The 14966-nt window shown below is 37.9% G+C and overlaps 1 protein-coding gene across 8 annotated transcripts in view; it reads right to left on the bottom strand.

Moving 5' to 3' along the window:
* col2a1b (collagen, type II, alpha 1b) overlaps positions 1–14966 on the bottom strand; it is a 101202-nt gene that overhangs the window by 11610 nt on the left and 74626 nt on the right. For all 8 annotated transcript variants that reach the window (XM_077530759.1, XM_077530758.1, XM_077530756.1 and 5 more), the window contains 26 exons: positions 13799–13852; positions 13632–13685; positions 13463–13516; positions 12475–12519; positions 12045–12098; positions 11923–11967; positions 11338–11391; positions 8689–8787; positions 8555–8599; positions 8353–8451; positions 8173–8226; positions 7737–7844; positions 7121–7174; positions 5539–5637; positions 4678–4731; positions 4202–4300; positions 3633–3686; positions 3502–3555; positions 3351–3404; positions 2534–2587; positions 2167–2211; positions 1848–1946; positions 749–856; positions 600–653; positions 146–199; positions 19–72 (listed from right to left, as the gene is read on the bottom strand). In XM_077530759.1, the coding sequence (XP_077386885.1) occupies positions 19–72; positions 146–199; positions 600–653; positions 749–856; positions 1848–1946; positions 2167–2211; positions 2534–2587; positions 3351–3404; positions 3502–3555; positions 3633–3686; positions 4202–4300; positions 4678–4731; positions 5539–5637; positions 7121–7174; positions 7737–7844; positions 8173–8226; positions 8353–8451; positions 8555–8599; positions 8689–8787; positions 11338–11391; positions 11923–11967; positions 12045–12098; positions 12475–12519; positions 13463–13516; positions 13632–13685; positions 13799–13852 (1701 nt within the window). The remainder of the gene's footprint in view (positions 1–18; positions 73–145; positions 200–599; positions 654–748; positions 857–1847; positions 1947–2166; positions 2212–2533; positions 2588–3350; positions 3405–3501; positions 3556–3632; positions 3687–4201; positions 4301–4677; positions 4732–5538; positions 5638–7120; positions 7175–7736; positions 7845–8172; positions 8227–8352; positions 8452–8554; positions 8600–8688; positions 8788–11337; positions 11392–11922; positions 11968–12044; positions 12099–12474; positions 12520–13462; positions 13517–13631; positions 13686–13798; positions 13853–14966) is intronic.

The raw sequence follows: 14966 nt of genomic DNA on the forward strand, positions 1-14966 counted from the left end.
TCATGGGGAAAAACCTACAGGAGCACCACGGGTGCCAGGAGCTCCAGAAGGACCAGCAGGACCGGATTCACCCTGGAAAGAAAACACAACAGTCAATGCATTCCAAGATGAATTGTGTATATGAGGAAATATCAATCAACCATACCTTTTCACCATTGGGACCGCCAGGACCAGGAGGGCCGATGGGACCAGTAAGACCCTGAAAATAAAATAGCGTGTGTTCAATCAAGGGCCATTTCTCTTGTTATTGATGCAGAAATATGATGTCAACAATTGAACAAAAGTATTGTATTATATTATGACTATGAGCATACGCACAATTTTGTTCATGCTGGTAGAAATTTACTGTATGGTATTGGTACCTTCTTATAAACTGTCTCAAGAGGACACCAAATATTTTTGTGCGACATTCAGATGCCAGTTTACCTTAGGAACATGAAACTTGGTGGGCACTTCTATCATGATTAGACGCACAAAAAGGTCTGAAGAGGCAAAACTATTCTGGTTTGTTGCCAGTTAAAAATTCAGCTTTTCCTCCAAAATAATAGCAATGAAAATAGAGTGTTTTTTGTTTTTTTTCCCCAGCACTTTAGACTCACCCTGCCACCATCTTTTCCAGGAGCACCTTCAGGACCCTTCTCTCCAAGGTCACCCTATGGAGTTAAAAAAACAAAACAAAAACAAATTATTATTATTATTTAGTGTGCATGTGTAGACATAACTTCAAGTCCAAGAGACAAATCCTTACTCTGTCTCCTTTGGGTCCGGGAATACCAGAGCCTCCTCTCTCTCCGGGCATACCCTGCAGACCGGGGGGTCCCTGAGCTCCGCCCCCTCCAGCGGGTCCGATAGCTCCCTGAACAGCGAGACGAGATGACAGACGTAATGAAACGAGCTCAGAATAGCAGCAGTGCCTTATCAAAGTGGAAAACAACTAACAACTAACTACTGGTGGACAATATTATATATACATATATACATATATATATATATATATATATATATATATATATATATAAATAATCAAAATGATCAATATGGAAAAAAAATCTATATTTGTTATATATTTAATACTATTTTATTTACTGATTAATTTACACAAACTTTACACAACATGTAACTGTGCAACGAGAAGGAATAAAACTGTGGACCTCCTTTATGCCGATACGATTGGAATGTGACAGGAGCATATGGTTCTTCTTCTTCGCCTCCTCTGTGGAATCTGACTACAACTTCATACACCTTGAGACCACCTACAGGCTTCAGGTGGAACAGCAGGCCACTAACATAAGGACCGATCGTATTGCATCTTATCGTATCTTATCTATTCTTCTCTTCTCTTCCAAAATAATTGAATTAGTTAAAGCTCTGCAAATGCCTCGAGGACATTCTGCCCTTGTAAAAATGGATTACTTTAGATTGTGCAGTACAATTGTCACTCATTGTGGCCAATTGATAAAACCCAATTGACCCACTCAGGGACCAATTCCAGGATGTCTTTAAGTCGCTGCTGGCTGACATTTTATGCAGATAAGGACATCATTTCAGATAACCGAGCGTGTGACAATGGCGTCTGCTTCCCCCGTGTTGCCGCAATTAAGGGGCTTAAATGTGCCGGTGGCTGGATTGGAAACACACAGCGGATTGCACCTGTGTGAAGTCGATTTGTATTTAAATAATGATTGTTTTCCGGTGAGTGTTGTGAAGACTTCTCACAAGGATTCTCTTAATAACGTTTCCCCTCCTGGGAAAAGCAGCCAAACAGAAAAACATCAGGCAGCTATTGATTATGGATGTAATAAATGGAGTGGTGAGGTGTGTTGCATTTATGACTCATAATGACTCACCTTGGGGCCGTCAGTTCCTGGAGTTCCGGGCAGACCTCGGGGTCCCTGCAGACCCTGGGGACCGGCTCCTCCTCTCTCTCCGGGGAAACCTCGCTCTCCCTGAGCAGCAACACAAATGAATCAATTGCTTATCACTAATTACCGTCATTCAAGTTGAAGTTATGCATAATGTTGTACTGCAGCTGAAACTTTTTTCAATCCAGTAAGTACCATAGGTACTTTAATAAGTGCAGGTGTTAATATTCAAACTGTATGTTACAGTGGCTTAAAATAATATTCAGCACATGTGAGAGAAGGTGCATGGATTCTGTCAACATACTCTGGGTCCAGTGGCACCGGCAGCTCCGCCTTCTCCTGGAACACCCTGGAGCAGGAGACAGGAAGTGACACGTGACGAAACAGGAAGTGGGCCTCGGAAAGTCAATGCATTTTATCACAAGCTTTTGTTTGTGAGTCAGCTCAGAGACATATAAAAAATCTGACTTTGATCGGAGCTACCTTAGCCATCTTGTATCAGATAACAAAATCAATACAATTTTCTTTTGAGCCATAGGCAAAAACACACGTAAAGTGTAGTATAGTATAAAACCTCATCTGGAAGGCAAGACTGACAAATAAGATTGTCGTCAAGTTTCCAATTGTCTCCTCCTTGCTTGACATGATTGACTTGCTCAGTGTGCACGTACCTGATCTCCAGGCTTGCCTCCCTCACCAGGGGGACCAGGTGGGCCGGGAAGACCCTGTGTGGACACCACATAAGCATCATTTATCATAGTTGGATATACTGCACTAATATGTTGCAATACATACTACAAAAGCACTACACAATGGAGAGATTGTAATCAAGGTTATTTTGAATATGTCTGACAATTTATTTTCTTTATTACATGTAATGTTGGATTTACACCATAGTGTATAGATATAGTTGTTCATATCTATTTTGTTGTTCACACAATTGTTAATAATTATTTTATATGTGTAATACCTTTTATCTAACAGTTGTTTTTTTTCTACTTTATAGTCGGCTTTTGTGTCGGCAGCAATAACAAATTAAATTACATTAATTTAAACCATAAAAGACTGTCCAAAAAGAAAAACAAAAAATGTATATAATAATGTGTATATTTTATTTATGTATTTGTTTAACTAATTTTATTTTAATTTTTTTTAAAGAAAATCATATTTTAGTAGTGGAAGATGAAGTTTTTCCAATTATATTTTAATAGTTTCGTTTATGAAAAGACAGTCAGTCAAATTTATGTAATGCTGTCCAATGTGTCAAAAAATAAACAGCATTTCTTTTCAGCTAAAAAAAAAAAGAACAATTTGTAGAAATAAAATTGATTGTAAAGAAAACCCAATCAAATAAAGATCTAATTCCTTTGAAGTAAAAAAAAAAAATCAATAAATAAATGCATTTTTAGAATCTTATTTCGGAAAGTATTCAGATTTTAGTTTGTGAACATGATTTTTTATTTTTTATGTATGTAGTGAGACAATTACCTGGAAACCAGAGGGGCCGGGCTGACCTTGTTCTCCTCTCTCTCCAGCGGGACCCTAAAGAGAAAAGTGACCAAATCATCTACTGCCATAAAATACACTTTGGAAAAATCCCTTTCGTATAATTTCCAAATACGCTATTATTGATACGTACAGCAGGGCCGGGGGGTCCAGCAGCGCCAGTTTCTCCATCTTTTCCAGGTAGACCCTGAGTAGAAGAAAAAAAATCTACTGTTAATATGTTTGTTACATGGTTTCTTTTGTTGATGATGGCTTCACACTTACTCTCAGACCATGAGCTCCAACCAATCCCTTCTCTCCAGATTTGCCGGGCTCGCCCTAAAAAACAACCCACAGGGACAGAATACGAAAGAGAGAGTTGATCAACAACAACAAAAATGTGTGACTTGAATTACTGTTACGTAAGAGTGCACGACGATCAGTGCCATCCAACAGACTGGGCAAAAATAATGTATACAAATCAATTTAGACCCCCCACAAATGTTCATCCACCATAAATTCTACCCAGCAACAAAAACAGCAATTCTGTCAACTTTCAACTTCACTGATCCTGTTACCTAGCTATAATTTCACATCAGTTGTGACCTTTTATACCATATCTCTTTGTCCTTTCTCTGCTGTGTGATGCTTTAGAATCCTATGGCATTAATTAAACACAACAAGGATGAGAGTACTGTCATTTTTTTGGCACGTAGCCTAAGTGGGTGGAGTCATAACAACAATTTGAAATACTGAAACACACATATGCACATAAGACAATGGAAAAGTATCAAGTGCAGTAATAGTCATATGGTGATAATATATTTATCTTAACGCTGTGATAGCTCGCTTACAGTTGCTCCTTTGGGTCCGGGGAATCCCATGACGCCAGGCTGTCCACGGGCACCCTGTGGGCCGGGTGGGCCGGGTCGGCCGTCTTCACCAGCACCTCCCTGCATGGTCAACAAAGTCAATTGCGGTTACGCAGCACTTACAGGTAATTATATATATTATAATATATAAAAATATATTACAATTATATATGTTATAATACCGGTAAATACGATTCTGGCAAAGCTTATAATAACAACAACAACAACATGCACGCCAAGTGACACATATTGGGACTGATTGACTGGTAGGTAATTATTGGATTCGTCATTAAGTGTGGATTGCTCACATCACTGAAAAGCCTTTTGGTGGCTCAGAAGATCCTAAATTACATGACAGCCGCCCCTGAAGATGGAAATGGTGTCTCTCTTTTCTTTTTTTTTTTTTCTTTTTTTTTTTTGATTGCCAATGGTCACACAATTGGATGAAATGCACTCACAGAAGGTCCGACTTTGCCTTGGGGACCAGCGTCACCGGGACGTCCAGTAAGACCCTGACAATGCACACAGACACACAATCATTAAACACATACGTGGATCATTTGCATACAGACGAGACGCACGGGTCCACTGTGGGAATTCAATCGTCTGCAAGATCGCATGACCACTTGCTATCGCAGGAAATAGAAAATACATAAATTAGTTTAAGGTGGGTGGAACTTGTCCTGATTAGGAGGTATACAGCAGTTTACGGTTTACAGATAAACCATGATAATATTTAAGACTGCTACACATTGTAATTATCATGCATTATTTATTTTGTGTTGCTGAGAGTAATCTTACAGCCTGTCCCAGACACTGAAATAAGACGATGAAAAACAGATGACGATGACAGAGATATCAAATTCATACCTCATTTTCATTTTTAGAACTTTTGCCAATGTTTTTACATTTTTGTGTAATATTTTAAATTGTTTTCCTAATTGTATTTTTCTTCTAATATGTTTTTAGATTTTTCTGAATTTGCATTTTTTAATATATATTTTAAAATTTTTTCTAATATTTTGCATTTTTGTGTATTTTTATTTCAAATTCTTAAATATTTGGTATTATAAAAAATATTTATATGCATTTCCAATTTTATACGTTTTGACTTGCATAAAACAATACCTGTGTGATTTCTTTCAGGAATATTATAAAAACACAAATAACCTTGATCATCCTGCTCACTGTAAATTTGATTAGAAACTTTCACGCCGTCATCGCTGACCTTCTCCACTGCGGGACTGATAATAAAGGATTATTCTCAAGCACAAGCACTAACTAACTAACCAATCTATTTTTCCTGCACGAGAACTTACTCTGGCACCGGGCAGACCGGACTCTCCGGGACGACCTGGGTCACCGTTAGCACCCTTGGGACCACTGGCACCTGAGGGTCCACGCTCACCAGGGGCCCCCTAAGAGAGACAAAGAGAGAGAGAGACAGAAACAGGCCTTTCATTCTCATTTTGATGGTGTGAAGCCTTTCATTGACCCGTTGAAGATGAACAGATTAAATTCTGGCAGGTTCATTTGAGCGTAAATGAGATTTGTGTGTGGGGAGATCACGTTTAATGAGATTCTGCAGCTGACATGTGAGACATTTGGGTCACTGATGCAGAGACGGATTCGGAGCTATGCCACCACCAGGTGGCCACATGATGGAAGGACATGCTTCACTGCAAGGCCTGAGCCTCGTTACCTTTTTACACAGGAAAGCTTAGAACAGCCTTGAACTTTTTTTTTTTTTTTCCCCCCCCCAAGCCAAACACCACCTTCGACATCCAGGTAGAGTTGGTATGCATGATGGTTAACCATGGAAAATTTCATGTGTCATTGAAATAAAGGTGAGAAACTTGTATTATATCCTGTATATAGTAGTTATCAACCACCATAAGAAAATAGAAGAAGGAGAAAAAGAACAAGAAGAAGAACAAGAGAAGGAGGAGGAGGATAAGGAGACGAAAAAGAAGAAAGCGGAGGAGGAGGAGGAAGAGGAGGAGGAGAAGAAAAGGAAAAAGAAGAGGAAAAGGAAAAAGAAGGAGAAAAGGGAGTAGAAGAAGAAGAATAAGAAGAAGAAGAAGAAGAGGAGGAGGTAGGATAAGGGCAAGAAGAAGAAAGAGGAGGAGGAGGATAAGGAGACAAGGAAGAGGAGGAGGAGGAGGAGAAGGAGGAGGAGGAGAAGAAAAGGAAAAAGAAGAAGAAAAAGGAGAAGAAGAAGAAGAAGAAAAGGAGGATAAGGAGATGAAGAAGGAAAAGGAGGAGGAAGAGAAGGAGTTTTGGGAGAGGGATTTTGGATGCTAGTACAAGCTCTACTGTTTTTCTTCCCAGTTTCTCTCAACTAAATTCCGTCCCCAAAATACGACTTGTCCAGTGGGACTTATAGACTGAAAAATATATTAGCATATTTACATTCTGTATGAAATTATTGATTAAAACAACCTTCCCAAACATTTTTTTCCAGCCACGCACCACCTTCGACATCCCAATACAGTTGGTGCACCCCTCGACTAATTACTGGACTACTTGCTGAAATAAAGATGAACGCCTGAAAGTGTTTTGTCTTGACGCGATAGTACTGTAAATGTGGCAGCAAAAATGGGGAGTAGATACTTTGTATTTTAGGGTCTTGATATTTGAAGGTTAAGGTGTCCAGAAGATTAAAATTGAATTACAGCCATGCCAGAAAGAAACACTGACTCGTAAATGACATTTTGCAAAGCGTGATTGCAAAAAGTTGCAATTGCAAATTGCAAGTTGACAAGGTTGGACTCGATGGGAGCTACTGCACACATTTCCTTATCTCGTGTCAATGAATTTTAATAAGGGCATATTTCCATTTTCGGCAGCAATCAGAATCATAATAGCTCTTTTTTTTTTGTAATTGAGGACATGACTCACCTTGGGACCAGCCAGCCCGTCTTGACCTGGGAAGCCACGGTTACCGGGAGAGCCCTGGAAACAAACCAGAGGCATCACTATGAAGACATGACTTACTCATTTTCCATGTTTCAAACTGCAATAGAAGACTTTTTAAAACTTATTTCGTCTCTTCATAAATGTATGATAATAATTATGCTTCATTTGGACAAATGAGAACCCAGATTTACACGCAGATTCACAATTAACCCCTATGAGTAATTGACACCCACAAAAAAAAGGTTTCTATTTGGCAGCAAAGCACTTCATTTTATAAAACAAAGTTATGGTTTGAATAAATGAAGGTCCTCCACTCATTTCAACAAAGACATTTGAATATGGTAGCAAAATCTCTGGTAAAAGTTCCTTCCTTGAAGGACCCCTAGAAAGAGCCCGTGTCTTTTAAATGATTGGTTCTTGAGACTTTTTGTAGGTCTGCACATGATGAAGCATGTCATCCAAATTTCATCTTGCTCAGTAAAATAGACTTCAGGGTCTGCATTGTTACAAAATTCCTCAGGTTTGGTTACACATCGAACACCTGGAGAACCTTCAAATTGCTTTACTGTAGAATCCATTTATATTTGGCAATACTCACTCTTTCTCCCTGAGGTCCAATTGGTCCAGCAGCACCGGGTTCGCCTCGGGGTCCTCTCTTGCCCTCTTCTCCTTGTGGGCCAGGGGCTCCCTGAGGACCCGCCGTTCCCTGCACAGAACAGCCATTATTAGCTCTAATGTCAGTACAAGAAAAGAACTTGGAAAGTTCTCGAAACATTTGCTATTTGACCTCCAAGTCAGAAGTGACCATATGTGGACATGAGAGCAGATGCGGATTATGCAGTGCTCTATGAAATTATTGTCTAATATTCATTTTTTGATCTGAAATCCAAATGTCTTCAGTGAACAATAACAAAAAAGGATGGATGGAAAACTGCTTCCTATGACTTCTATTAAAGTGTCTCGTGTCTTCATGACTTTGTGAAAATGTGCGTCCCGATGTAAATGTTAATAAATAAAAATGAAATAAAACGTACAAGCTCTCCTTTCGGTCCAGCTTCTCCCTTGAAGCCTGTGATACCTGGATCGCCCTGAAGGACAAAAACACACAAAAAACAGACCGTCGTCCTCAAATACTTCTCAAATGGAAATTCATGTATTTTCCAGATGAAAGCCACTATCACTGGTGTCTGTATATGCCGTTCGTGATCACGTACAGATGTTCCTTTTGGCCCGAGAGGGCCGGTGGCTCCCTGAGGCCCGGGAGGCCCGCGAGGTCCGGGGAAACCGGGAGCGCCGGCGATACCGGGACCACCCTTCCAAACAAAACACTCACTCTTAGTCCTTTATTTCCACTTTTATGAGAATACGACACAAAATACTCATTAAGGGAGACCAATACAAAAACTTTATACTTACAGATGATCCTTTAGCTCCAGGGATACCATCAGTACCTGGGTTTCCCTTTGAAGAACAGAAACATTATGTACAGTAAGCCTCCCTGCATTAATGATAAACCATGATGAGCACGTATTTCACGTTAAATCGCTCACAGAAGCGCCGGAAGGTCCAGATGAGCCAGGCGTGCCCGACTCTCCACGGGGTCCCTGTGCACCCTCTGGTCCACGAGCACCAGTGGGACCAGCTTCACCCTGATGGACAACACAAGCTCTTGTTGTTGTTGAGTGATCTCCCCCTAGTGGCACGCTAAAGAATCACTGCCCAGGTATAGTTCAGTTATGCTGAACTTTGAGTTAAGCTCAATACATTTGCATTCAATGTTTGTTAATTGTTTCTAAGAATTTATTTAGGTAGAATGTTTCATGTTTATGTGCAATATATTTAATTGAATCATTTAGGAGCAAACTTTTTTTTCTACAGTATAGTGCACATGTTCAATATATATGTTCGGCCTATTATTTTATTGTTGGTGATAGGGCTAGGTATCGATTCGATTCGATTCACAAAGGTATATTCGATTCGATTCACGATTCATAACGATTTTCGATTCAGTTGAGGGATTCATGCAGCACCTATTTTAGACAGTCAAAAGTACCAATGCTGCAAACACTGTAGAAGAAACTTGTTGCACATTCTTACCTTGTTTGGATTCATTTCATGTAGTTAATTTCAAGTTTTATTATTAAATCACTGAGTAGTTGCACATAACAACATTTTTAAAGTTGATTTGCTTTAATTGCTGACCAACAGCACATCGAGTGGACACTGGGAAATGTATACTTATACTTTTTTTTGGTACATTCTACATACATGTATAATCTATACTATACTGTACTTATTTACAACACTTCATGTTGTTTATTAGCAATACATTCCACAGTTGCAACAGCCAAAGTTTACCGTAAATTTGACATCTTTATATTTCTGTGCGCATAATTAATGCACATAATTTTGGGCCCTGTTCAGTTCATTGTATATTTGCCTTTATTTATTCATTTTTTCCCAATATACTTCCACTAGAGCATATGCTAATGCTAACTACCAAAATCGCACCGCTCATTAGTCAATTATTAGCCATTTAGATAGTTCGATTTGATATTTCATAATTTTTCCACCATTTGTTTTTGCCAGGGTGGTTTATATCATCACAGTAATCATTCGTTCTGTGCCGTTAGAAGAGACTTAGCTCTGCCACAAATAGTGAAAAATGGCCCATAATTGAAGCTTAAAAGTTGCACTTATCCATAGTATATAAATAGTAAATAAACCATAAACTATGATCCCCAAACTGTTTAATGTAATTTCAAACTCAAACATCAAAATAAATGGCTTACAGATTATTTGATTTGAAAAATGCACTTGAAGTACGATTTCCCATTTCAACATAGGCTTGGCGCCATCTTGTGGTATTCCAGTACAAGGAGCCCCCCCCCCCCTTCCATTGGCCACTTGCCAGATATCCCAGCACACTTGGCGTGTGAAATTCATCTCCTATAGGACTCATGAGTATGACATAACTAAAGTGTAGCTACAGAAAAAAAAAGGCTGCAAAATAGATGGATAGAATTTCTCTGCCCACATGGTAGATTGTTACTTCCCTTCCTTGCCCTCAGTTAGTGAGAATGATTGCCAAAAATGTTAAGTTCCAGACAAAATACATGACTCATTTTGAGGTCAGGAAAAGCTTTGAGGTGGGTATTTTTAGGCTTGGTTTATTCAGCCGAAGTTCTAATAATGCTTTTGTTTCCCTTGGGTCCCTTTAGCACTTAAATGTGGTGCAGAAAATACCGAATGGGCTCATTTAGTTGCACTTCTATTACAGTGCCTGAAGGCAAATTTTAGACCTCATTAAATGTGACCACTGGGACGAGGAGATTCAAGGATATTGTGTCATGTTTAAGGAAAATCAAGGCTTTTGGAAGCATTTTGGAAACTTGAATTAAGAACTTTTAAGGATCCATGGATACCCTGTTTAAGAATTTCAACGTCAAAGTGCAAAGTAAAGCCACGCAAAAGGTCACTGATGTAAAACTGTTGCCTCCATGACTGCAAGATTTTCCAAAGAGATCTTGCATTTTTGAATTCCCAAAAGACCGCGAAGACGGCAGAGCATTAATGTCGAATTCGCCGACTGTCTGCACATTCTGGATGAATAAATCAGAATTGGGAGGGGTTGGGGGAATGAGACCATCGGTCCAAGTTTCCACTCAGATGGCCGCTTTTAAAGCGCTTTTCAATATTGCGCAGCTTTCTCTCATTTCAAAGCTTGACCACTTGGCTTTAATAAAATCTCTCTCCGATCGCAACTTCTCGCCTAGACTCAAGACAGGCTTTTCTTGTCACAAAGGCACCAATTGTTACAACTTATCGCTGCAGTGACATGCATAAAAAAGAACAACAACCTGAGAACCAATTAGGAGAAATATGTTTATATAAGTTCAAGTATTCGATGTAAACGAAGATGGCAGGTTAAGTGGTGCAACAAATTTAAGTTAAGGTGCAACAGAAGGTTTCCTCCTCAAACTAGAGGCCATTTTCAGTTTATAATATACTATAATTAGTATAATTTTGTGTACATTTTTAAAATGCATTTTATTAACAGGGATCACTTCACTTCATAATATTCATTCAACAATCAAAATAAAAGATGTTTCAACAAGACATTCAAATATTAAATTACGTGGTAAAGTGTGTCCACAAAAAAACGAGGAAGAAGCTGTTCAGCAACTTTTGAGACTGACCTTTGAACCAGGCGAGCCAGGGAAGCCCGGAGCTCCAGATGGACCGACTGGGCCCTATACAACCGACAAAAAACATGGACAACATTTTAGATGCCCATATTGCAGATAAAGAAGGTGCATTTCCCTAATTCTTTGTATCTGATTGAGGTTGCAAAGGGGAAGGAAATGTGTGTAATTTTCTGGAAACTTCGGATGAGAAGCTCAGCTGGGGGGGTTTGAATGCTTTATCTCACATTTTTGTGCAATATATGAAAATTTAGCATATTTAAAATAAATAAATAAATAAAATCTTACGTTCTGATTCTCTCCCATGAAAATGAGGTATCATATTTTGTCCTGTTTCATTTGGTTTATAAATCTGACAATAATACATTAAAAAAATAAAATAAAATGAAATCTCCCCCACAGTGTTTGTATACGTATATCCAAAAACAAAAACGACTTAACTCATGATTGGACTAAAAAGCAATACAACCTACAAACTTTGATTTCTATTAGACAACATCCACGTAAAGTTTCCAACTTGAAAAACTTCCACAATGCAGACTTGGATGAAAACAGCCTTTAACATGATTAGATACCTACCGGGGGACCAGCAGGGCCGGGCAACCCATCATTACCACGGGCACCCTGAAATAAACAAAACAAACAACAAGTCAGCACATGCCAGATGAAATATTGATTGCTGATTTATTTGGAGCACTCACAGAAACACCACTAGGTCCAGGACGACCTCTCTCACCGGGAAGACCACGGGGTCCCTGTGGAGGTGACAATAGTGTCATATACACATTTGATACAGAAGACAGTAGCAACTAAGCTACAACAATATTAACTGTTTTTTGCAGAAGATAAATGATATATGCCTGTGAGTGTTGTTATTTAATTTGTCTGCATATGTTGTTTATGCTTGTGTGCAACTATAAAGTGCTTAAAAGTTTAGAACTACCTTAACATCTATGCTAGTTTTGTTAGCCCATGCATGGTGTTTTGCATTGTGTTTCAGCATTTAGCTAGCGAAAGCTGTAGCAAAACATAGGTGACGCTCGTAACATTGTCGCTGGCAATTCAAGATAAAAAAGAAAAAAATGTATCTGAACAACTAACAGCACCGGAATGGTATGTAAACATACATACCATTGGTCCAGGAGCTCCGCTCTCTCCAGAAGCACCAGCCTCTCCCTGCACACAAGTTATCATCAGCGTTATGATTACTTTTCAGTAAGCAGATTTAGATTTTTTGGGGGGGGAGGGGTCCAATTTAATAAGGTCAGGTGTCCATGATAAAGTCAGATTTTTCAGTCAAAACCACACAGGAAAGTGGTAATTAGAACTTTTCTAAAAGTATTTTTTTTTCTAGATCAAAATTCATAATACAGCAAGAATAAATCTATGCATTTTCAGGATCAGAAAATGTTTTTGTTTTTAAGAACAATAGTTCAGATTTTTGGGAGGAAAATGTTTTTCTTTTCCTCCTGACAAAATATCATAATACAAAGTAAATATTTCTGTGGGGAAGAAAAGAAAAAAGTTGCATTAAAAACATAAAATCATATTTTATCCTACAAAAATTCAAACTTTCTAATCAATAAAGTAAAAATAAAGTCAGACTTCTGAAAATAAATGTGCGACTTGTGACTCTTATAACAACTCCCAAGAACAAACGTCCTATTTTTTCAGTGGAAAGCAATTATTTCATTGTTTTAGAAAAAAAAAAGTCATTTTTAAAAATTAAAAAAACCTTGTATTTTAATTTAAATAAATCAAGCCAAAAGTCAGGATTGAAATCAAGATAAAAGTCAGCGTTTTTAAATATTATTGCAAAAAGTGAAAAAAAAACAAAAAAAAAACACACACACACACACACACACAAAAACAAAACAAAACGCTGAAATGTTTCAAGAAAAAAATGTCACACCTCTCATATATTTATTTTTGAATGATGTATGTCTTAGCATATACCGTTGCTTGCCTTTTTTTTCTAGAAGATTTTGAAACGCAACTTTATTTTGCATGACTTTTATTTGGACATTTTTTTCCCCCCACTCATCGGCTCTAATACTTCTTTGTAATATACAAAATCAGTGAATGGTAAATAGAATGTACATGATAGATCATAATGTACCTTTGACCCAACAGCACCGTTCTCTCCCTTCATTCCATCAAGACCAGGGTATCCCTACAACAGACAGAGGAAACATAATTGATCAACAATCCCCCAGCCAAAAACAACAACAACAACAACAAAAAAACGCTATAAAGTATGAAGAAGACCCTGAAGAGCCCTGACTGACTCGATGTCCCTTGATGCCAGGCAAGCCGGGCGTTCCGGGGAAGCCGCGAGCACCCTGCAAAAGAGGACAACATGAAGAAAGATGCTCACAGGAGGACGTTGACGTGGACGTTGGGAATCACTGTCCTAATAGACGCCTCCCACCATCTGCAGTTTTGTCTCACTCACCTGAGGTCCAGAAGGTCCACGCTCGCCTGATTTTCCGGGTTTGCCAGCCTCACCCTAAAACACAAACAAAAGTGTATTAAAAAAAAAGAAGAAGAAGAAAAAAGAGAGAGAGGGAGAAACACTAAATTTGGGGAGCCTCTATACAATGCTGCTTCTGATTATTACTTATAATTATTGGGGAATTAGTGCTCCTATTAGTGCTCCTAGTCTAGTGGATATGATGACATCTAATGTCTGCTGCCATCCAGTGGCCAAAATGAGAATTACATCTTGGTATTCGGCGCCTCCTGATCAGGACTGTGGAAAAGTACAATGTTGGTTGACTTCAGGGTTTGAATAGCTTGGAACTTTGACATTTATATGAACAACAACAATCAATAAAATCACCAAACAAACATACAACACAATTTAAAATAACAAACCTGCTTTATTATTATTATTATTATTATTATTATTATTCATTATTATTATTATTATTATTATTATCATCATCATCATCATCATCATCTTCATCAAATTTTGTTCCATTTTAGGCCATTTAGAAACCTCTTTCCGCTAGGAGCATTGTGTGTTCAGACCATGGGAACTATTGTCTAAATTTGAAAATTCAGAAAAATGATAACAAAAAATACATACAAGATTGTATATCTTACAAAAATAAAACAATACCAATTACAAAAACACTCAATAAATGAGGGAATCTTTTGTTGCTAAATGCTGTAGTATAAGATACTAGTACCATAAGATAGTAGTAAAGATAATAGTAGTAGTAAAGTTAATTACAAAAGTAAAATGAAAAATAAGTATAAAAGTATTCAAACAAGTGCTTTTATTCCTCTTTACATTTTAGGCAACTTGAATATTCATTATTAATAATAACAAATTAATAATAATAAAAACTATATGACAAAATTACCAAAATGAAAGATAATAATATATATGAAGAATGACAACATAATAATAAAAATGCATACATAAAAAATACAAATGTTTACACAATTTAAATAATACAACATTATAAAAACAACTACCAAAGAGCTAAGCAAAATCTCTACCTCTTGTTTCTTGCAACATTTTAGTCAATTTTAAAACTTTCAAGCGCATAATGACTGCAGGAACTTTTGACTTTTGAACTTTTGTAGGAACTGGGGTCTAAAATTAGTTCTGA

The sequence above is a fragment of the Festucalex cinctus genome, chromosome 8, assembly GCF_051991245.1.
Source record: "Festucalex cinctus isolate MCC-2025b chromosome 8, RoL_Fcin_1.0, whole genome shotgun sequence".
Lineage (NCBI taxonomy): Eukaryota > Metazoa > Chordata > Actinopteri > Syngnathiformes > Syngnathidae > Festucalex > Festucalex cinctus.